Source organism: Pseudochaenichthys georgianus, chromosome 11, assembly GCF_902827115.2.
Source record: "Pseudochaenichthys georgianus chromosome 11, fPseGeo1.2, whole genome shotgun sequence".
Lineage (NCBI taxonomy): Eukaryota > Metazoa > Chordata > Actinopteri > Perciformes > Channichthyidae > Pseudochaenichthys > Pseudochaenichthys georgianus.
Window position 1 is genome coordinate 26426968 of NC_047513.1, and position 25377 is coordinate 26452344.

Here is a 25377-nt window from a genome sequence, read left to right on the forward strand (position 1 = left end):
ATGAGGATAATCTTAGTAAAAGCAACGCATTTGCATATTAGGATTTGCTTGGTATACCTCAGGAAGGCTTATTAGCATGTTGTATTTTTGTCACAGTCGGTCCATCTGTGAATGTCTAACAAGCACTGCTCGAGACAAACAGCAGATTTTCACAGACATCAGATATCCAAACACTGGTTTTTCACACTGTATTGCCACGTTGTACAAGACCATAGCTTCTAATTATATCCATATTCAGAGACCTGCGTGATGCCCTTCTTCACGCAATTATTAGCCGATTTTCTTTCCACTTGAAAGAGTAATGCTGCACACACAGACTGTCTAAAATGCACAAATACATTTCATTTCTCCAGACGGATTTGGAAAATAACAGTTATTTAACAATGAAGCGGATTAGATGGTTTACTTATTTATTCTCAGGGACAATACAAATGTGTTTGTGCCTCTGCAAATACAACAGAAAACATATAGAACTAGAAAAGGGCTAAAGCAAATCACATCAACAGCTGCCCAAGAAACCAACCTTAGAGTAGAGCAGCATCATTAAAAGAAGGGCAACAAAGGGAAATGAACATAAAACAATGTTAAGCATACAATCAGCACAAACAGTTAAACATGACGACACAAAATCAATAGCAATTAGGTTGCTAGACACAGGTTATGTGCCCACATAAATATAAATGGAATGCAGCACTTTGCTAAAACGTTACAAACTCTGTTTTTATCTTTTCTCTTATTTCAGGCGAGTCATTGTCATTAGCAACTTCCAACCAAATTCTAATCCGCTTCACCTCCAAAGGCCAATCGAGCTCCGGAGGATTCCACTTGGTCTACCAGGGTAAGTGTTTAACACAGGCACACAAACAGACCCGACTGTTGTTTTCCTCCTGGATTCCCTCTGCTCTCACAGCCCAATGCCCCCCCACAATAGTTGTCTTGCTTAGTGATTTCCAAAGTATTCATCTTCAGCTACTATTTTAGCTGTAATGTGCTTGTGGGTGTATGTGTGTGTCAGCAGCAGTGTGTGCTCTGAAGCATCAACACTGCGGAAGTATAGCAGTTGGATCAAATGGTTGTGCTTAAACTCCCCCCGTTCTTCTATTCTCCTAAGAGGGACTTTTTCTCTTGAGCTGGTTACTTTCCTTACACCATGCACTGTACCAGAAAAGACATTTGCTGCAGATATCCAAAGGCAATGGCAGCTCAGGAGAAAGTTTAATGAATACATCATTCAGTCTATTGTAAGTAAGCTGAGGGAAGCACAAGGCAAGCTGAGAAGAGAAGCTGAATATTATATTTTGCATTATTTATATCAGACACAGTGAGATTACTCTGAAAATAACACCTATTCTAACTTGTCTAACAAATCCCTCCATTGATCGAGCTTTGAAATGATTAAAAAAACATACAAATAATTACGAGTAATGGCTATAATCAGTCGAAGACGAGCAAAGCGGCCTAATGATTAGTTGTAAATGTCACAGATAATGATTTAAAATGAACACACCTGTAATCAGCCTATTTTTCACTGTTTTCTCCAAAGCTGTGCCACAGACCAGCGCCACCCAGTGCAGCTCCGTCCCTGAGCCCAGGAATGGCCGCCGTATGGGAAACAACTTTGCCGTTGGCGCTGCGATCCGCTTTGAATGCACTCCGGGTTATACGCTGGAGGGGCCGAGTGCCATCGAATGTTTGACGGTTCCCAACGCCCTGGCACAATGGAACACCACCATACCCAGCTGTATAGGTAGGCACTGATACTCGTAATGCAGTCAGCAGGCACGAACACTCACCAGTCAGCATGTGTTTGTTTTCCTTGCCTTTTTCTTCCTATGTTTGTTTTTCTTCACTTTCTTTATTTCCATCCATGCCGCTATCTTTGTGTTCCTCCCACTCGATGCCTTGGGTGTCAAACTCGTTACTACGACCCAGATGTGGGCTGTCTGCCGTTGCCTCCAGCGATACAGCAAGATCCAGCCATGCAACACACAGGTGGCAGGCACCGCTGAGGGTCACAAACACACACAGACACACACACACGCTCTCATATGGCAACACCCGCATGTATATTCAAAGGAACACTCCAGAACACCGTACATACAGCTGTAACAGATGCGTCTATGCTTTCACCAGATGTGTGAATGTGAAGAACAACTTGGGAAGAAGATGAAGACTGTAAACAAAGTGTATCATATATAATGTGCATGTTCTCTTCTGTGTGGCCATGTCTTATGTCTTTTTATCCTGCTTATCATTGTGTTCCTGCAATTTCAGTAGCAAGGGCCACACCATGAATCAGACACATTTGTACCTAATTAGGAATAATCACAATCCTATTCTGCTTACTAGTTGCGTTTTGGGGAAGCTTTGGTAGAGATTCTGCATCAAACCACCTTCCAGACTTTTTAATGAGGAGGAATTAGAGATAGATGCAGATAAACAGAGAGAGTGAGGGAGGGGTGAATAAAAAACACCAAAAGGGAGAGGGTTAGGTGGGTATTATTATTATTAGGGATGCAGGGAGTGACGCAGTAGAGATGTGTTCAAAGTGTTTGATAATGTTCCTTTTTCCCTGCAGTTCCATGTGGAGGTAATCTGACCCAAAGAACCGGCACCATCTTATCTCCTGGCTTTCCTGAGCCTTACCTCAACAGCCTCAACTGTGTCTGGAAGATCACGGTCCCCGAAGGATCAGGAATCCAGGTTTGTAAAACAGTTTCTCCCTGGCTTTGCTGTACCTCCTAGATGACAGATGTATAATGAACAGATCTGATGAACGCGAGTAAATCAGAAACAGATTCCACCATTTTTTTTTTTAAATCGTCACGTCCTGCGATATGACTATCGCGGTTATCATTACGACACAATATATCGTGCAGCCCTATTACCAACACAGTGTATATGTATGTTACATCCCCCCAACCAGAGGTCGCGTTAACCGAATATTTCCATCTATGACGGAGTTTTTTTAACAATGACGGACACATCTGAACAAACTCGGAACAGCGCCAAAGTTTCCCCGCAGCGAGGCTCCGGTGTTATGCCGTGTTATGCATGCCCTCCAAAAAGGAAATGATACCGTTTCCAAACCTAACTGTGCCGTACAAATCATTGAAATGTCTGTGAGTTTTGACTTTACGCTGTGCACGCTCCCGCGAGGTGCAGCAACCATGCATAACACGGCGCATGTGAACTCTTCCCCCAGTTGACAGTTCACGAGCATGCTTCTCTTCCCCCCCCGTCGTCGTCGTCGTCAGAGTTGTGTAAAGGCCGACGGGTAATTCTGGATTTTGACGGGCAGCGAAAAAGTCTAGCGCAACCTCTGCCCCCAACGTATCCCAATCCAATATGGAATTTCAGGAAGGAACACTAAGTTAGTGGTGAACAAATATGAAAAAGGCGGGATACTGGCCATGTACAAATGTGTGTTTTTGGAAGGAAAAGAGAGAACCCAGAGAATGGTTGGCTGCAACCATTACAATATAAATGAACTTTTTAAAACCTTGGACAAACTGTTAACGGAATTTACATATTTTAATCAGCCTTTGGCTTTTAAACCTCTGCATTGTCTTGACACAAAGCTCCTGTGGGGTGATTTGTGTTCAGTTGGCAAAGGGCTAATTACCAGAGCTACCTACAGTATATCACGTTACAGCTCTCGAGGTACAGGTGAGCTGCTAAACAAAAAAGTCCACACACTTTACAGGGGCTCCAATTGAACTATTCCAAAAACCTAACATTGCACATATTGAAATACATTTGTATATAATTGCATGTTCAATCAATTTACTTACTTCCTTGGGAGTTATTTCTATTTGATTATTGTTATTCTTGCACGTGTTATGGAACTCCACCAGGAACGTGTGCGAGGTCCACTGTGGCTAATGACCTCAGTGTAATCCCTACACTATTAGCTCTTCCACTTGCAGGTGAAATACATGCAATGGCCCACCAGTGCATTTAGCATGCTGCTGCACGACACGCTAACATCGCTATAGCCTGGAGGTGAAGCACACCCAGAATAAGAACAGAGAGCTGGCTGCACACACACACTCTGGAGGGCAAAAGGCATTACACTGGAATTCAAACATACATGGCTGAAACACTTTACTTTCTTAATGATGAATGAGTTTGTATTCTGTGCACACCCTGGCACTCTCACTGCATTGCAAAGGAACCACTGCCTGTGCTTCCAAAATGTGTCGTGCTAACTGAAGAGGGTTTTCTGCTGTTTCTATACTCTCTGCAGCTAAATCCTGTTTCTCGCCCACTTTATCTCGTCCTTCTCTCTGCTGCTCCCCTTTTACCAGCTGGCAGAGACACATTAGATTGGAGTGTCACAATCCAGAAGACAACTTAAAGGAGCGAGGTGCCTTGCCGGCACATTTGCCGTGGCCCCCTAATGAAAGATCAATCTGTGATCTGTGCCGTCTCCCAGGGATGCGCCAGAGCCCCTACAGCCCCTACCAACCTTTAATTGGCTCGTATCCGATCTATAACCATCTGAGGCAGGGAGAGGGCCGAGGAACGGATGAGAGCGGGAACAGAAAGGGATGCTTGGAGAGCAAAACAATGGAGGACATGTAGAATGTTGGAGAAATGGATACATTTGAGCTGAAGACAGAGATCAAAGAAATGCAGTAGATGACAAAGTGTAGCCTTGTTTACATATTCACTTTATATTGACTTGTCAAATTAAAGAAATAGGAGAAGCCATTTCCTTTGGTGAGCATTCAAAAGCAAAGTAAGTTTTAAAATCCATAATTTAGGCAATCTTTGAGAATCCAGGATGCTATTGAGTGAGTGGTGGATGTTCTCTCAACAGCAGTAACTGTTGTTTGAGGACACACTTATTTAGATTCAGATATTCAGTCAGCTTTTCTTTGAAGAATATCCCACATTCTCTGCAGCTGTCATAACTCTTTCTTAATTTAAAATCCAATGCACTTGAGCACAGCCTCCTTAAAGTGTCTTTGAAATAAAGAAAATAAACCAAAGAAATGCTATGTTGCAGTGACTATTGATTTATTCTGTTGGAAATCCTGATCTTTAGTTTGTTCTAAAGTCTTCGGGGACTGCACTTTAAACAATATAAAAAGACACCAGTATACAGATTTAGATTTATTAGAGGCACTATCCGTGTTCCTGTGAATCAATTCATTAGAACATGCTTTTCTTGTGGTATTAGTTTGTACATAGAAATAGCTTTGTCATGGTAGGATAACCTTTTTTTGTTATTTTGACAAAGAACTTACTCTGTCCGGTCTGAGACAGCAGCTACAGGGTGTCCGCGGGGTCTTCATTATTCATTAAGTTGATAAATCAATTTAGCGAAAACGGCATTTACAAGGTATTACATTTTGTAGCTTGTTTTCAATAAGTATATAAATTGTCCAAAGAGGTTGTATTCCACAGTCTGCCTGAATGTAGTCATTGCGTAGGTTTGTAGTGTGATTCTGAGTTGTTTATTTATGGCATCCCGTTGCATTGGACGTCATCTGAACAGGACATCGCACGCTCACTGCTTGATGGCGCGCGAAGCTCCGTTTACGCCGGTTGTTAAACAACATCGTTATGGGGAAATGCAAGTCTGTGTCCAAATGGTTGGAAGATAAGGAGGAAGGACGATCAATACTGTATATAGTAAATGTGAGGTAAAGTGTGTTGCCAATGTGACCGGTTAAAACTCCTAGTGGCGATGAGGTCTTAAAATGTATGGAAAGGGTCTTAAAAGGTCTTACATTCGACTTCAGGATTCCTGCATAGACCCTGAGCTACGACAATAGTTACTAGCCGAATAGCCATGCTTTGTATTTCTTCACTTTTGCCATTTTTCAAATGCACCCTTTTATGCCATGTTCTCCCACTCAATAATCTTCAACATTCGTTCATTCTGATTTCCCTAGATGCACCGATGACCCAGCACTCACTGCTCTGCTCCCTAAATCCCACCCTGTTTGATCTGTTTTCCCCCCGTTCCAGATCCAGGTGATCAGCTTTGTCACAGAGCAGAACTGGGACTCGCTGGAGGTGTTTGACGGAGGAGACAACACCGACACCATGCTTGGCAGCTTCTCAGGTATTGCTGTATTTGTGTGTGCATTTAATTTTCTTGCATATGTTAAATTGTGATTTCAATGTTTTTTCCCACCTTAAGCCTTCACATGAAACACGTTTTTTAAACCTCTTATCTGTACCTGCCAAAAGCATATTTGAAGCAACATAAACACAACCTAATTAGTTTTCACCTGGAACACATACTGTATTTTTTAACCAACATGTTTAAATATCTGTGACTCGTTTGGCACGTGGCTTACATAAATGCAGAGTGGATTAAGGCTTCCGGGGGAAAATGTGGAAAGTTAAAACATTTGAACTGGTTAAGCCTCACGTTGAAGAGTCTTGCTACATTTGCCTTTTCTTTGTGTAAAGTTAAAGTAAACATTTGCTTCTCTGTGACGCTCCTCTCATAGTGAGGATCATCAACCGGGAATTCTCTTTGTTTGTGCTTGGAACCTGACCAAAAGTAAATGTTAGATGTGTGTGTACCCTGAAGTAAACGGATGAAGGGGAATTCCAGGCGCACAAATATGAGTTATTCAACGACACATTTTAGGTCATACCGTGTCTGAAGAACATGGGATTTTATTGAGCAGGTTTTCATTTCTTCCGCTGAATACATACACACATATTGGAAGAAACAAATGACTCGTTAAAGCGAGTACATTCAAATATATTGCATTCACCAAATACAACCTACAGTATGTACAATTATTCATGCATGCGTTTATGCTGTATTCACACACACACACACACACACACACACACACACACACACACACACACACACACACACACACACACATCACATACCCTTAAAGGTGGGGTAGGTCATTTTGGAGAAACCAGCTCGAGTGCGCTAGAATTTGAAAATACACAACCGGAAAAAATCTGCCACTTCCTCACAGAGCCCCTCCTCCAACACACACGAACGCGCACATGACCAATGAGGGCACGAGATAAGTTTGTGCACAGATGGAAGGCTGACAGGCAGGTAGGCCATCCAGTTACTTTAGCCGAGCCGGCTCAAATGATTGGTCGTGCTTTTTAGAGTGCTACGGATGAACAGATGACATTTTTTTTGGATTTTTTGTCAAAGCACTTAAGATATTCATTGCTATCGGGATGTTAAGAGCATTCCATGGAATATAACAAGTGTATCTCGAGCCGGTTTCTCAAACTTACCTACCCCACCTTTAAGTCTGCGAATGTAAAAGGAACACGCTTGTCCTGCTATTTGCCACTAGCTTATACTGTACAGTTAGTTATGGTCAGCCGAGGCGGGAGAGAACATTTCTAAACTAAACTATTAATCTTCTCTCCAAGGCACCACGGTACCTGCGCTCCTCAACAGCACCTCCAACCAACTCTACCTCCACTTTTTCTCTGATATCAGTGTGTCTGCAGCTGGGTTTAGGCTGGAATACAAAAGTAAGTAAATAAACTATTCTTACCACTTGATGGAAAGGAGCAACTCCCTGAGGAGGAATATATTAAATGGAGTACATTACTTCTAAAAACTCGCTGGTTGTCTCGCTTCCCATGGCAAGAAGTCTCTCCTGCATTTAGTATCCTTTTGCATTTCTACTCCTGTTCTTGTTTCTGCATAATTATTAATTTGCCTTCTTGTATTTCTTAGCGGTGTCTCTGACCAGCTGCCCAGAGCCTGTGGTTCCTATGAATGGCATCAAGGTTGGGGAGCGTCTCCAGATGAACAATGTGGTCTCTTTCCAGTGTGAAACTGGGTATACTCTACAGGTAACAGCACCTAGCTTCAGATATGCTTCAGTTTTAAGTGACCATAAAACCACCTTGATGCATTTTACAGATGTGCATAAAGCCAAATGTCACAGAACAGATGCGGTGGTGGACTAGATGGACTCAGTGTCGGCCAGCCATATCTTTACAAGTGACATGTTCCTTTTTCAGCCGCAGTGAAGTGTATGCTCTGTTATTATATCATTGTTGACATATTTGCCGCATCATACAGAGTACTGTGGCTTGAGCATGAAAAGGTAGCGTTTAAGTATTATTTGCATATTTTTTTCCGTGAGCAAATGATGCGTGGGCTGAGATTAATATACAAAGCTAGTGTTGTGAACTCAAGCCTCCAAGTTCGACTTTGTTTTGCACATCCTTCAAAGATCCCACTGTATTCATGGTTTCAGGAGACAGATGGTGACTCAAAAAACACACTGGATGCAGAAGTTTACACAAATGATATGATAAAGTTTCCTCTTCACACTTCACTACACACATCTATCAGATCTTCTCAAATGTATCTGACAAGGAGTTTTGGTTAGGTTTGTTAGCAGCAGGAAAAACATCATAACATGGGGAAATATATTCCAATTATATCAAACAATATGTTCTTTCAGGAAGTATTAAATTATGCTTCTAATTTGCTATCATGTAAATCAGGGATGGGAAAATGGCGGCCCGCGGGCCGCATGCGGCCCCTACCTCCTCTTTTTGCGGCCCTCTGATTAATTTATAAAAACCGTAATTAATAAAAAATATATATATATATATATATCCACTAGACTCCTAGTTACGTCGCGAGCTGCGTAGATAATTTCAAATACCGCGAAATAATCTGTGACGCATTTGTGTGTATTGTGTTTGTTTCCCGGGGAAACCCTCACAAGAAACACCGGCTGTTGTTATGTCTGCTGTGACGTTAAGTTGCCTCTTGTAATTATGCCTTTACAAGCTTCAAAGTTGTTTTTATCATCTGAATTTGGCGAAACAAGTTTAATATTCTTAAAACCAAGACTTTGTCTATTTGAAATCAGATGAAAACAAACTGTCACGGACCCTGCCGTGTTATCTATGATTACTACGCTTTTCATTCATAATTTCAGCGGGAGGGAGGGGGAGTGGTGCTGAGGAACAGCAGAGTGCGGGCTGACAGGTGTCTGTGCCAGAGACTGGCTACAAGTGTTTTAGGTTCAAGTTAGACAACTAATGTCTGGGTTAGTGTCCATGACTTAATGTGTATGTCATCTAATGGTTAATCTCAATACACACATTTTCCGTGCTTTCCAATAGTTTAAAATAGTTTTATTCCACTGTTTAATAACCTGTTCAATACAAACATGCCACTTGTAAAAATGAAATAACATTTCTGTGAACTGATATTTGTTTAGTGAGCTTATTAGAGGATGTTCCCATTTTTTGGGGGATGTTCCCTTTGATTGTAAAATGTCAATGAAGATGTCAGACTTAGTATATTTGTTAATTACATACGACACATGGAATTTTTGTGTGTGTGTGTTCCAAGTGAATCTGCGGCCCCCTGGTGGCCAGTACATCAATGATGTGGCCCCCACCACCATCAAAGTTGCCCATCCCTGATGTAAATGACCAGGGTATTGCTTTGAATGCTTCCCAGTATGTGCAGGAAAAACATTATCAAGGATAATTATGTAAACATAAATAAGTAAATATGTGACCCACTCTATCGAAATCAGTCAGAAGTCGCAACGGCTCATTTCAAAATAAACGTGGATTTGTGTAAAGTAATTGTTTTTCTGGGTTCGGGTGTTTTGTTTGATTTTAAATAAACAAAGTCTTGGCTTTCAGAATATGAAACTTTTATTTCCAAAATCACGCGATAAATACATGTTTGAAGCTTGTAAAGGGAAGATGACAGCTCTCACTCGCATCCTGCTGTTCCGCAGCGCCGCTCCCCCTCCCTCCGGCTGACATTATGAATGTAAGGCGTATAATAATCACAGATAACACGGCAGGGTCCGTTACAGTTTATTTTCATCGGATTCCAAATAAACAAAGTCTTGGCTTTCAGAATATTAAACTTGTTTCGGCAAATTCAGATGATAAATACAACTTTGAACTTGTAACGGCATGATTACAAGCGGAGAACGGAGTAACTTAACGTCACAGCAGACATAGTGTTCACACAAAACACACAAACGCAAAAATACACACACACACACTCGCAAGCTTCCCCCAGACCAGTAATCCAAACAAAAATATTTTCCCTCCGTTCTCCTTTCATCATTTGCTCCGCTCGAAATCAGATCGATGGATTCCAGAGAAGAGGAAACTTTGAAGGCCTTTTTCTCAAAATGATGACTCGGTGACAGTCATTATCTAATGGGACATATTCTGCTTAATATTTGGAGTACACAGACAATCCAGATATCATTAGAAAGCTAGGAATCTCCTCTTTCCAACAGTGTATACAACTCAAAATGTGTCTTCGGGTCAATGCGACAATTCGATAGAGCAGGCCACATATGTTGAAATACAATTTGAACACCGAGTTACTTTACTTATGCTGTAAAATCAAAAATATCGTACATATTCATGTATGCAGAAGTGCGTTGTGGTTTCCTATTTATAAAAAATTATATGATTTTAAAAGGCCCCAGGCAAACTCTAGCTAGATACTGTAGGGTAAAGAGGAAACATGAATATAATCCTGGCCTCAAGGCTCAAGCTTGAACATATCTGAAGTCATTATCACACCTGGTCTTTAATCAGTGAGACATGTGAAAGAGCACATTATAACAGTTCAGTAGCCCTCACCAGCATGTTGTCCTGGTGCTCAAAGGAAAAAGGTCAGCTGAGTCAGCCCATTATGGTCCAACAACAGACTGTATCAAATGTTCCAGGAATCTCAGCTGCAGAGCTTACATAGACTGTTTATATGTCTTATTTGTGGCAGTGGACCAACAACCGTGATCATCTTAATGTGCCTGAGACACTCCCTCGCTATTGTTCTGTCACTGCAGATGGATTTAGTCATTATGTCGCCGCATGAAGTCATGTGGAGACAGGAGGCAGGTTCAAGTAATTGGAGCAACAGATGAGTGACAGAGGAGGGGGAAATTAATTAATCGCTTGTTCTTTGGCGCTCTCTTCACTTTGTGTGTGTGCATGGATGCTTCTTGCAGGGAAACTCGCATATCACCTGTATGCCGGGAACTGTCAGGCGATGGAACTACCCACCTCCTCTCTGCATAGGTAAAAATATCTTCTTTTCTTCCTCCGCTTCCACATCCTGCCCTCCATCTGTTTTGGTTCTCCATCTATCTCCATTCCGATAAAGATCCTTCAGCTTGCAGGTGCTGACTTTTCTAAAGAATACACAGATAATCTCTCATATACATACTTTACATGTGCATAACACTTTCAATATCATCAGCCTTTTAAATGAGAACAATACATTATCATATAACTTCTGAATGACTAAAGTTGTCAAAGATATGTTTAACCTTTCCAATACTGTTTCTCACACGCAGCAATCATTTATATGTAGACTATCAGAAAATGAAGAAAATACGTGAGATAAACAAAAAAGCAATGGTTCACTAGTTTGTCTTTTTGTTTGTGTTCCTGGAAGCTTTTGCACTTTTAAAATGAGTTTCATATTTCCACCCTGAAGGCTGAGCGTACACCCTGAATGTAACTGCATTAGCTTCCTTTCTATATTGCACCTCAAGTCTTGAGAGTGAGATTGCCTTTTTCAACTTATTGGAACAACCTACCACTGCCTAATTAGTTCCATCTCAGACTGTGATTGGTTGAAGTCGAGGGAAGATTCATCGTGTTCACAGGCATCATTAACTTTAAGCTTTCGGTGCTGCTACAGGATAACATTTAACCGCTGACTTTTTTCTAACAGAAACACGACTATACAACACCCTGATTTTCTCCGAGTGGTTTCTCCCTCCCCTGATTTATGCTGGCATTTATTTCTTAATCTACTCCACTGTGTTTGCTTTACCCCTTTTGCAGTACCTCTGCCTTTTTTTTCTTTGCCTTAAGTCAGCTAATTCTTTTAACATTAGTTTCTGCATCCTTTCATCTTTTTAATTCTGGTTTCAGGAGGGTCTTTCCCTCTTTTCGTCGTTCATTGGTTTTACTCACTTCAGTCAGGAAAACATTGACCCATCAATGGTTTTAAGATGACAGCAAAAAGAATGAAAAACAGCCAAATAAATTGTATGGAATCTCGAGTCAAAAAGAAAAGAGCTCATAACTATTTAATCAATGATGTTGTTGTACTTTACTCATATAAAGTCATCAACAATGTTTCTATTGGTGGAATTGTGGTTTAAGACTTTTATTTTACAAACATAAAAACATATTGTACTACGTATAGTATTACTTAAATGTGGGAGAATCAGTTTTTGCACATGCTAATACATGCTTTGTCTGCCCTCTGTCAGCTCAATGTGGAGGAATCAGGGAGGAAAATGAGGGTATGATTCTCAGCCCTGGTTTCCCTGGCAACTATCCTAGCAACGGTGACTGTACCTGGAGAATATACCTGCCAGTTGGATACGGTGAGTGTCGTGAGAGGCTCTTTTTCCAAACTCGAAAACTTTAAATGTTGCAAACTGTAGTGTTGGAGAGTGACAACATTGGTAGTGGTAGATAATTTAAAGAGGACATATTATGCTCATTTTCAGGTTTCATATATGTCAATTGTGGCTCTACTGTGACATGTTTAAATGTGTTATTGTTCAAAAAGGCCTTTACTTTTCTCATACTGCAGCACCTCTTTTCACCCTCTGTCTGAAACCAGAGCCCAGTCTGCTCTGATTGGTTAGCTGGCCAACTGATGTGATTGGTCCACTGCTTAGAGATGTCCCACCCCTTAATTAACCTATCATGTACAATGTGTTGGAGCGCTAGCCAAAAGAAGCGCAAGTGTTACATAGTGATAAAAGTCAAGTAGTGAACAAAGGTGTCCACTGGAGGAGTTAAGGGGGGAGTGTGTTGGAGAGAAACTTCCTCTGGAGGGAACACAGGGATTGTAGCCTTTGCAGACCATTTACTGTACATACACAGAAACCTAATCTGAGAGTCTAAGATATGAATTGTTCAATTAAACATTAAAGGTGGGGTAGGTAAGTTTCAGAAACCGGCTCGAGATACACTTTTTGTTATATTCCATGGAATGCTCTTAACATCCCGATAGCAATGAATATCTTAAGTGCTTTGACAAAAAATCCATAAAAAAATGTCATCTGTAGAAGCCGTAATACTGTAAAAAGTACAACCAATCCGTGTTCCAGATATTTGGAGCATAATAACTGAACGCTGCTTTACCATGTTTAGTTCTGACTCTGGGGACAGAAAGCTGACCAGTCCCTGAAGACCTGAGAGATCTGGATGGTTCATAATTTAGCAGGAGGTCAGAAATGTATTTTGGGCCTAAACCATTCAGTGCTTTATAAAACAGCAGCAGTATTTTGAAATCTATTCTTTGACACACAGGAAGCCAGTGTAAAGACTTCAGAACAGGAGTGATGTGATCCACTTTCTTAGTGTTAGTGAGGACTCGAGCAGCGGCGTTATGAATCAGCTGCAGCTTCCTAATAGATTTTTTAGTGAGACCTGTGAAGACACCATTGCAGTAGTCGAGTCTACTGAAGATAAAAGCATGGACAAGTTTTTCCAAATCCTGCTGTGACATTAGTGACACTCAGACACTGAAGCTCAGCGCTAACTTTTATACGTTCTGACTTGGCTCTAAAAACCATTACCTCAGTTTTATCTTTGTTTAATTGGAGAAAGTTCTGACACATCCAGTCATTGATTTGTTCAATGCACTTACTCAGTGTTTGAATTGGAGCATAGTCTCCTGGTGAAATTGTTACGTAAATGTGTGTGTCATCTGCATAGCTATGGTAACTTATTTTGTTGTTCTTCATTATCTGAGCCAGTGGTAGCATGTAGATGTTAAAGAGAAAAAGCCCCAAGATGGAGCCTTGAGGAACCCCACATGTCATATTTATCAACTCAGATGTGTATTTACCTATAGAAACAAAGTTGTTTCTGTCCTTTAAGTAGGATTCAAACCAATTTAGAACTGTTAGTAGGAGAATGGCATTGCCTTTTCAATTTCCTTATACTTCTTTCTTAAAAAAAATTCTTTGTTCTTTCCCCAGGAGCCAACCTTCAATTCCTCAACTTCTCCACCGAGGCCAACCACGATTTCCTCGAGATACGCAATGGGCCTCTTGATACGAGCTCAGTGATTGGCCGATTCAGCGGCCAGGATATTCCCTCCTCATTACTCACCACCTCCCACGAGACCACAATATATTTCCACAGTGACCATTCACAGAACAAACCGGGGTTCAGATTCGAGTACCAGGGTAAGAGACCAAGAGGAATGTGTAGGGAAGGTGGTAAAAGATGTTGAAGATTGAAGCAGGAAATTAAGATAAGCCCCAGGATTGTGTCAGATAAAATTTGACTTTGGTAATATATGTTTATAATAATGATCATAATCACCATGGCGAAGACTTGCAGAGCTGAGCCCGTATCAGTATTATGAGTTACTTTCTTCTTGCAAAGCTTCATCAATTGAGTAATTACTTCAGTGTGACTGGAGCTTTTTGGCTGCTTCAAATTAATCTTCACTGTCACCATAATGTGTTTAAGTGGAAGTGCAGAAAAAATAACTTTGAGTAGAGTCCAGCTAGTTCACTGAATTGACAGAATACACCGTAAAGTCACCAAGGTGAATTTACGATATATAATAATCTTTCATTCGTGTTCACTTATTATCCATAAGTGTCGCCTCACTGTAAAGTGTAAGCATTCTAAAGCCATAACACATTACTGAATTAGCCCTATAGCTGATGGTGTCAGACTAATCTGCCCACAGAGCCAGTCAATTCCACATATCTATAAACCTGTATATAAAACTCTTGATCACTTAAAAGATTTCCGCAGCATGTGCCAATAAAAGGCTTCACTGCATATCTACATAACCGCGAAGAGTAAACCCCTCTCGTCTGCAAATGCAACAGGCACACAAAGTTTGTGTTTTGCAATTCAACAAACGAGCCGGCAAACGGAAAGGTAGAATTGAGCATTTACATAATGATGTTTACATTAGCATATAAATCAAGCATTATATTTGCAAACACCCCCCATTCGCAGTATTTGCATGAGTTATCTCCTACAAAGGGAAGCTGTGATCCATAGAAATCAATTTCTTTCGTCATATTTATTTCCTGGCTCTTCAAGGCTCACTGCCTGCTTTGCTTTTGTATCCAAGAGGAAGAGAAAGGGAAGAATTATTTACCCACACTACTTCTGATGACTGCATCATACTCCTCCGGCATAAGTCAAACCCGCCCCTGGCATTTTCTCTCTCTCTGAAAACTCCAGTCTCCAAAGGAGTAGGAGGATGAGGAGGAGTGAGGGGGAGGTTTAGCACAAGATGAGGAAGGGAAATTCAAGTTGGAAAATAGGGAAAGAGGACTCTTCACTGTAACACCTACATTGTCTGGAAGATGCGCATTAGCAGGCAAAACAGTAAATGTTTTATGGATTGATTCTAGCTTCAGGCCATAACAAGATAAGACAGTGGCAAAAACATGCTTACTAAAGGACTGAATACAAATCTGTGAATCTATTGGAAAAATGAATACATGCTGTTCTGTTTCTCAGCCTATGAGCTTCAGGAGTGCCTGGATCCAGAGCCTTTCCGGTACGGAGTGGTGGTGGGGGCTGGCTTCAACGTGGGCCAGTCCATTTCCTTTGAGTGTCTGCCCGGTTATCTGCTAATGGGACATTCCATCCTCACCTGTGAGCATGGCACCACACGAAATTGGGATCACCCTTTCCCTCGATGTGAAGGTGAGAGAATTCAGATTAGTCGTTTTAATAGCTATACATTATGGACATTTCACACATTTACCAGTTAATGACTTCCTGTTTAGAATGTATTGAGCTATTTGGCATCATTAGTGCAAATAGCGGCTATGGACATTATGATTATCTATTATGAATAAAGCAATTATCATCCCCATTAATGAAGCAAAGTAGTCTGCAGTAAAAATCAATAATGTGCGTAAGAGAAATGGAGTTAAATAATAGAAATTGAATAAAAGAGGGGGCTGAATTACAAAGAAAAGTAATGAGTGCTCCTTTCTTTCGCCTCGTCCTTGACCCACATTCACACGCTCTGGCTGTCAATTATTCAATACGGCAGACGAAATTACAGAGGGAGGTGATGGCCGTGACACTGGAACTTTTAAAATGGGCGAGCATAGAGATAAACGCGGGGGAGGGAAGGTGCAACGGAGTGAAAAGGAAGAAGGAAAAGGAGATAAGAGTTAATTCACTCAAGGCAATAATTTCTTTTGTGGCCTTTTTCATTATTCACGTGATGTTCTGAACAGAAAATGATACATGTGTGCTTGCATGTACAAGTTGGTACCTCATTTATCCATTAACAGGGACAATAAGTCATGTAGGATGGCACATTTACTCACACATTCGTAATACCGTTTTATTTTACAGATATTAACAGTCATCCATCAGTTTATTTCCATTATAAAATAGACATATTGAGCTTATTTGCTCTCAGCTATTGCATAACATGTCAGCAAACCATGTTGTAACACCTTCATTTGACCCCATACAGCTCAGTATATCCTGCTCTTTAGTTTCCTGTCACTACATTATTTGCACCGTCTCAGGGGCTGAGAGACATTGATGTGCATTAGCTTGCTTCCACTTACTGTAGCTACTTGTCTTGGAATTATCATAATACAATGTTGCTGGCACTGCACTCTTTTCTGTTGTTTCTTTGTTTCCACTTCTGTCTGCATTCAACCTCCGCTGTCTCAAGTCTGCCTTCTTCATTATCCCTTTTCCATTGTTCTGTCTATTTATATTGTAGAACGGTTTGTATAGAAAAATACTTATCTGATTAATTGGATATTCATAGAGATCGCTGCGGAATAACTATTATGTTCCTGGTCTCTGTGGAAAAGGAGAGGCTGACAAAGACATGTTGTAAAGCTTTATTCTACTAATAAACCAACATTTATACACAATTTAATTCAAATTCAATCAATATAAACATGTAATTCAGCATCATTGAGAAATACATGCAGTTGCCCAGTTTTCAGACAGTACTTTCACATGATATGATTAAACATATTATGATTCACATGATATGATTAACTTAACCATGTGAAAGCTCACATATCTTTTTCCAGACATATCATTTACTTGTTTTGCATTTTGAAAAATAAATTGCAACCCTTTCTGAAGTTTTCTGATGCCACCTTACCCTTGAAGCAAACACACAATTCTACAGATAGGGTTTAAGTAGCTTGCCAGCTGATGGCTTCAGCCAGATGTGCAACTTGATAGAGTGTCCGGGGTTTAATCAATGGATCTGATCGATAGCTCATTTAAGGTCCTGCAGTAGAGGGACCTATCTACCATCGAGCTAAAGCAGGCCGCTGTATGACATGAACACAAACATAACCTGAGCGAGACAAAGTGATAAAACATGCAAACTCTGCTCTTGGAATTATCATATACTTATAGGCTTGATATGGTGCCGTTATGCTGAATACCGTGTCTGGGTTGCTTGAGATGCCTGCACTGCTGTGATTACAACTCCTTCCTGATTGTTCCCTGCTCCACCACAGTGAATATGGGGTTTCTCTGAGGGATGTTAAGCTTTGTAATCGTTAAGTTGCTTAGAACCTCCTGAGTTCCTGAGGAATGTTTGAAATAAAGTTATAATTATTCTGCAAGCTGCTGTTTTGAGCCTGGGTGCAAGGTATATATAGTTTTTTATGCGAGTGAGCGAGTTTTACTGTATTTGTCAGGCTGTTCAGGATATTTTTAACCTCAGGATATTTTGCATATGAACTTATGATGCTCTCAGCTTTGACACAGACATGCTGTTTTAACCTTAACTGTCACTCACACACAAGTTTACACATTTAGATGCATATCCATTCCTCAAACACATACTGTATGCACACACGTCAAAATGCCAGTCTAACCCTTCGCCTCATCTCTGCGCTGTCTCTGTTCACCCCCAGTGGGAATGGGTTGAGGCCTTATCTTAGCAAAACACTCCATCCAAGTTCCCACTTGCTAACAGGCTTTACTGGCTAATCTTTAGCTCAGACAAGTGCCTGGGTGCTAGACGAAGAGCAAAGAAAGAGACACTGAGATGGAAAGCAAAAAATGGGGATGATAATTCATTTTTTTCTGACCAATTGAAGAAGAAGATTCAACTTATTGTCATTACGTAGTACAGGTACTATGTAACAAAACGGTGTCTCTGCATTTGACCCATCCCAGTGTTGGGAGCAGTGGGCTGCCATTATGTACGGCTTCTGAGTTACGGATATGTCCTGTTGTATTCCTGGCCCCCTGATATACGCTCTGCTTCCCTTCCTCCCTCCCTCAGTGCCTTGTGGTTGGAACATCACATCAGACAATGGGACCATCTTCTCCCCGGGTTACCCAGAGGAGTACCCCAACTCAGTAGACTGCTCCTGGCTGATAACCGTGGCTCCTGGCTTCGGCATCAAAGTCAACTTCACCCTGCTTCAGGTTCACGGGCCGCATGACTTCATCACTGTCTGGTGAGGAATTAGCTTGACATTTCAGATACACTTCCTTTCTGCCTGTGGGTAAAGTTAAATGGTATTTTATCAATTTCTCTAGTGAGCAGACCAAGTCCATTTAAAAGAAATGTGGCACCCTGTACTTCAACTTTGAAATGTTACAATGTTTATTTATTTGCGGTTCAATATTCTCGTTATCATCACCTCCATTGACTTGTTTTTCAATCCCATCCTTCATCTCCTTGTCACCCACTTAAGCTTCTCTACCCGGTACACCTTTTTTTCTCCTGTGATATCCGCCTTTGTTGTGTTGCTGAATCAGGCTCCAATACGCTGATCTCTACTGCCCATTTCTCTCTTTCCATTTACTTTCCTCTTGAAGTGTATCCACAGCTTGTTTTCTGACTAACAGGTACAGTACGTCCTCCCACTACATGTGGCCCTCACCTTATTACAGTGGTAAATAGATCTACAGATCGAAAGCTCAACTCTGTCACATCTATGGCTTTCAATTTTTGTTTTATGTGTGTCCTTGGTTTTCTTATCATGCTCCTCAAAAAGACTTATTTGGAAATAGTTTTTAATGCATCAATATCAACATCAATATCTATACAAATGTAGGATAATGAATTTGTGAGGTTTTTCATTTGGTCTTTTTATTTGCAATTTCAATGAAAAGAAAATGTTTTTCAGCAACATGTAATGTCTGTTAGCCAATCAGAGCAGTTTGTGAAATACAGTTCCCACTTTTGTGTGAGAGAAAAAACTTAAAGTAAGCTTTGGCTTGTAGAAATGTGTGTGTGCTAATGTTTGTGTCAGGATGCTTACCTGATAGTTGTGTGTATTTTCCCCGACTGAGTGTCAGGGGTTAAATCTTCCTTTCATGGCCTCCATAACGCACGGCTGGGCCTGCCATATGTGCGAGCAAAGAGAGGATTTTACATGCATGACAGTTGCCAGTCCCAGTTGATCCCCTCTCCCGAGATGAGCTCCAAAAGTCCCCGCTCTCAGTGACACCGGAGATCTGACTGCCAACCAAGCTGGCTACTTGACGACCAAATGAAAGTCCACATGGCGTTGAATGACATCTATGTTTTACGGACTGGGTTGCTTTTAGAAATGTGTGTCAATATTTCATGCAGAGTTTGTATCACTTTGACGACATAGCTAAATTAGACCAAAATGTACCCTTTTAAAGCTTATTGTTCATCTTCTGTAAAGCCCCCCGTCCTGCTCTTCCCCAACAAGCTCCTGCAGAGCCAAGATTGGGACTATCATGATCCCCAGTTTTCAGTTACCACCGCTGTGTATCTATCCACTGAACTACTGAGCCAAGGAAATGGGCCCAGTAATGGCGGCTTGGCCACAGTGCTGTCAGGCAGCAGTCCCTAGCCAGCCGTTTCCAGAGCTGCTTGTAATCTCCCATGCCCAGTCTGACAGCCAAAGACAGATGGTTTTTAAGCTGAATGGTTGTGGCAGGAATCTGGGAGCCGGCTTAATCGGCCGTGCCCACGCCATGGGACTGCCAAGGCTGGGCCGCCGCTTCCAGAGACACTCCCTTTGGATGGCAGTTAGCAGGGACAGCGCAATCCAGACCTGTCATCCCGCGCTTATCTGTAATTTTTACCTTATTTCAACATAATCACCCTGAGCAGCCCATAGTAATTGCTTTGGGTATGATGAAGTGAGAGCAGTTTGGTTATACTCTGCTGCTGGAAGCTTCTACACATAATCTGGCATCTGGTTTGTTTGCTTTTTCTCATAGAACTGCGTCACAGAGCCTCAAGGTTCTTTATGGTTAGAGACAGAGCGAGCATTTCTGCAGAGGCTGCTGACATAAAGTCCCCACGGATAATTATAATCACGGTTTAATGTTGGATAGCTTACCTGTGACCTTTTATTTTTCATTTAGGGATGGTCCTCTGGAGACAGCCAGGAAACTGGGAGTGTTCACTGATGGCGAGCCCAACGAGCCGCCCAGCAGCACATCCAATCAGCTGCTCATTCGTTTCCGTAGTAACACGGAGAAGGGTGGACTATTCCAAATCAGCTATCAAGGTATGTAAAGTACTCTTCTCAAGTGAGCGTTATCTGTACCATATATCTTCTGTGTTTGACCCACTTCATGTCTTTGTTTCTCTCCATACAGCGTACAGACTGCAGTTCTGCCTGCCTCCTCCCATCATCCCTAATGCAGAGATCCTGATGGCAAGCAAAGAGTTTAAAATAGGTAGGTGGAAGCTGTCACAAAAATGCATAGTCATACATATGTAGACACAGATAATAACTAGGCACCCTTAACTTTGTTTATATTAGACATTGGACCCATCCTGACTTTTGGAATGTAAGCATTTTAAATATTGAATCCCTCTTTCGGTTCTTATTCTGGCTTGAAAGTTGCCCCAGGATCACCAACTTTCATATAAACTACTAGGGATGTAACGAATATCGAATATCGCGGTAAATAAATGTCTCAATACCGTCGTGAGACTGACAAAATCTACCGCGATGTTTTTTAAATTATTTGTATTTATTTTTTAAACCTTTATTTAACCAGATGCTCCCCTTGAGATCATCAATCTCTTTTTCAAGGGAGACCTGTCCGACATGGCAGCAAGTTCCAACATGAACATAAAACAACAGATAACACAAAAGGACATCGTATTTCCAGGGCTACATGTACATACCTAGAGACATTGACAAGTACCAACAGTATATTTATATCTCGCCCTGTCAATAAGCCTCACCTTCTTGGCAAAAACGGTATTGTTTTTGAAGTGGTGGAGAGACAATGCACAGTTTGACCCACTGCTGTCACCCAGGGCCAAAGCATATCTCTGTCCCAGCAACATCAGTAACAAGCAAGAGAGTTTTCTCCACAGCAGGGGATTTTGTAAACGCCCAAACATCCCAGCTTCTACCTGGAAATGTGGACATGCTCATATTCCTAAAAGATAACCTTGATGCTGAGTGAGTGAGTGAGTGAGTGAGTGAGTGAGTGAGTGAGTGAGTGAGTGAGTGAGTGAGTGAGTGAGTGAGTGAGTGAGTGAGTGAGAGTTGAGTTACTTGAAAAACTAAAGTGAAACTTGATTTATTCTATTGCAGTCTGATTATTATATTGTTGACACTTTAAAATACTACTATCCTACTAAAATGCTGTACTAATCAGATTTATTATCTAATAAAAAAAAAAATGTAAAGTAAGAAAAAAAAGAAGAAATCTCATTTTTTTTCTTTTTTCAATATCGCGATAAATATCGTACCGTGGACTTTTTATCGCTACACATCCCATAATGCATTTCTACTGAATCCAAAGTCACCCCTAACAGCATGACCCAGGGGGCTTTGAGGCAGCAGTATAAATGACTGATTATGACACAATAATCAGAAAGCCAGAGGGATTTGAGGCAGGTGCTCTCCTTCTTCACTGTAGAAAACAATAGAGATGAATGCACCTTATCTGTGTGTTTACATACCTCCATGCCGGATAATTATTCTCAGAGACACAAAGGCATCAATACTGACGTAGTGTTTCATCTATAGGGTCCCCAGTGCGGAATTATTATGGTATTTCTTCACAATGTTAACTTTTCCTTTCACTTAGACACACAATGGATCATTATTACCTCAAATCAGTATCCCAGCTAAGGAGTGCTGATTAGTTAATAAAGACATTTTAAGTGGTATCAATCAGATATATTGTTTCCACCATCTCCGATCTGTCATTAACTCTTCCTCCTCCTCCATCTCTCTCTGTTCAGGGGATATAGTGCGCTACAGATGTCTTCCAGGCTACCATTTAAGTGGAAACAGCATCCAGACCTGCCGGCTGGGGACATACTTGGAGTTTGAGGGGCCTCCACCCTCATGTGATGGTGAGTTAAAGCCTGAGGCTTGAACACTTGAACACTTATCCAGGGAATGGCATGCTCTATCGTCAGAAAGGCCCTATTCACACACTCAGTTTGCCGCAGAGCAGCTCCTCTTCAAGAGGTGATGGTCAAGGGCCTTTCTCAACACGGGCTCCTCATCGGTGGAGGACGTAAGATCAGGCACTGCTCTTTCAATTTCACTACCAATATTTATCCTGCCTGTCTGGGGATCTAATCTGTGACCCTAGAGCCATGAACTCCCTCTTTTCACACATTGACATTGCTACCCCTTCTGGCTAAATGTAATATTACATTATCCAGCTTTTCTCCAAATAATCTCTGCTCTAAACAAACACTGTAAAAGCATTGATTAGTTCGAGTACAATGTGATCATTGGTTACATGCTAAATTAATTCTGGTGTTCAAAAGTCTCTAAAGTTAGCTTGTCTTTGTGCTGATGCAAAATGTTTCATTGCTTTATTTATGTGTGATGTTGTAAAGATAAAAATCAGCTTATCAAATAGCAGCTCGACCATTTAAGTGAGCAAATGTTAGTCAATGATTTTAAATGACTCTTTTGCTTCCAATTTGTTATAAACATATCCAAACGCAGGTGAAACTGTGTTTCCCTCTGCCCAAGCAACTCTCAGTGAGTTTATTTCCAGCAGGGTTATAGTGTGACAGTATCATTTTACCCCTAATCATTGACTCATGCACTAGTTTGCCTTATTTCTTACTCCCATGGGTAATCTTTCTGCGTGTAGTCCTGAAGCTGCAGCCACATATACTGTAGGCACTACTTTCTCTCTCTGTGGATGATACTTGGCTCCCATGAGGCAGAGGCTGGCTTCTGTGTGGCTCACTACATGCTGAGATATGATCCTTCCAGAAGAATCAATGAGTGCAGTGTTCCCAGCACACTGTATGATCATAACACTGCATGTTGTGTGCAAAACTCCTCCTCTGGGCCAGAGACTGGGTGCATCGAGGGGTCCCTGAGTTTCTTCTCTGCTATTAATATCATAAAAGGGTGTTTCATTCTCTTGTTTCCTTTTTTTAACATATTGCATCTTGTTTCCCCTGTCTTACTGTGTTGTTGTCATTCTGTGTGTTACTTTGTTGGTGGATTGTGACAACGGGAGAGTACCGTACTTTTCGGACTATAAAGCGCACCTGCATATAAGCCGCAGCAGCTAAATTGTCCGTCTGTCTTGCTCTCGTTCTGTCTCTCGGTTCCACTTTTACTTTGGCGCGCTACCTGTCTCACTCTTTTCCGGCCTCCAGCTTTTCCTGCTGGAGCCCGCCGCTTAAAGGTGGCGGGCGCGGACCGGTCATAGAGCCCATAGTGTTAAAGGTGGTTAATTTTACCTGTAAAATCCATAGATTTAGGAGGTTCCCTAGTGGCCGTTAGCTGTACAAAAAAAATGGGGGGAAAAGTCGCGGCTTATAGTCTGAAAAGTACGGTAGGTAGAATATCAGAAATACAACTCATTTTGATTGCTATTTAGGAAAGATATGCAATGTATGGAAGAGGAGGCAGAGTTGGTGAAATAAAGAGGGCAAATGAAGAGTCAAAGGCGATGTGTGAGGTAGGGCTGCTCAATTAATCGTATTTTAATCGCAATTACGATTACGGCTTGCAACGATTACGAAAACAACGTAATCGAAATAAAACGATAATTTTTGTATTATTACTTTTTTTTTATTATTATTACTACTTATTATCTACTTAAAGTTCAGGATAATCAACTGTTAAAAACTTACCGTTCACATTTTTTTTCTCCAATGAATTGATGTTTTCAAAGTAAATGGATAATCGTTTTTAATAATCGTGATTATCAATTGTCAATTATTGTCAATTATTGACCCAAATAATCGAGATTATGATTTTTGCCATAATCTAGCAGCCCTCGTTTGAGGTAATAATAATGATGTGGAACAAAGTACTCGACTGAAATCTCAACATGAATTGAGGGGAAAAAAAAGTAATATGTGTGTGTGTGTTTATTTCCGCCTCTATGAAGTCCTCCCACTCTACCTAGAAGCTTTTGCAAGAGAAACAACCACTAGCTTTGCTTTTTATTTTAATTTTGAAAATAAGAATTTGCCTACAGCTTTGCCTTGCCAAGATAAACATATCTCTGTGTTTTGAATGTGTGTGTATGTTCATGGCTTTTATGGAACGATAATGTGCTGAGAAACACTAAGAACAAACAATTCCATCATCATACTCCTCTTTCCTGCAAGCTGCCATGCTACTGCATAGACTGGCTGGTTGAGGGAGAGGAGAGCGAGTCACGAGTTGAGTGAGAGGATGTCAAGAGAAGAGAGGAAAGAGCAAAGTATGGCAACAGATGCTAGTGAGAAGGAAGAGAAGAAGATTGGACGGTGACGAATGAGGGACAGTTTGTCTCAGGATTCTTAAGGGGGTCAAAAATAAGTTTGTCTTGAAACATAGAGAGCGCTAAATGAGCAGGAAGGTGGCTAGTAAGTGAGAGCAGGACAGGAGTTAAGAAGGGAGGAGAGGAAGGGAGAGACTTAGATGGAGGGCAGCAAGGAGACGAAGTGCACAGCTCATTGAAATGCAGGGCACATGCCGGCTGCAGCTGCACCTATCAAATCACCACGTCTAGCTCTGACACGTGCACCCCTCCTCGCATACCCCACACGATACACATTAAACTGCACACACTCGTGCATGCACTGTACAAACACACTCACTGGTCTGTCATGTGACCGCGTTACACAGCAGTGGATGTTCGCATTGTGAGCTGCACTGGAGTCTACAGGCGGTTCTGCAGTGTTGCTTGTCCCAAAGCGCCGGTATCTTCTCTCATCCTCTGCATTCCCCCCTGTCTGCACTCCTTCCTCCCCCTCCCGCACTCTCCCCTTTCCTCCAATGACTCACAATGTCAGACTTCTGTTTTTATGTAACACGTATACCCTTTATTCCCTCTCCTCTAATTTTTTTCTTTCTGAGCCTTCTTCACAACACAGCGAAATATACACATGTTCACACAAGGCTGTCCATCAATACCCTCGCACTGAGATGGATCAGAAGACAC

General features: G+C 41.4%; 1 protein-coding gene across 1 annotated transcript in view; it reads left to right on the forward strand.

Moving 5' to 3' along the window:
* Window positions 1-25377, forward strand: part of csmd2 (CUB and Sushi multiple domains 2) — a 280443-nt gene that overhangs the window by 218155 nt on the left and 36911 nt on the right. Inside the window, 14 exon segments of the mRNA XM_034094476.1 lie at window positions 743-838; window positions 1544-1747; window positions 2579-2703; window positions 5983-6079; window positions 7387-7491; window positions 7700-7818; window positions 10983-11052; window positions 12261-12377; window positions 13989-14198; window positions 15505-15693; window positions 18281-18458; window positions 20353-20498; window positions 20590-20670; window positions 22202-22315. Coding sequence (XP_033950367.1) covers window positions 743-838; window positions 1544-1747; window positions 2579-2703; window positions 5983-6079; window positions 7387-7491; window positions 7700-7818; window positions 10983-11052; window positions 12261-12377; window positions 13989-14198; window positions 15505-15693; window positions 18281-18458; window positions 20353-20498; window positions 20590-20670; window positions 22202-22315 — 1851 coding nt within the window.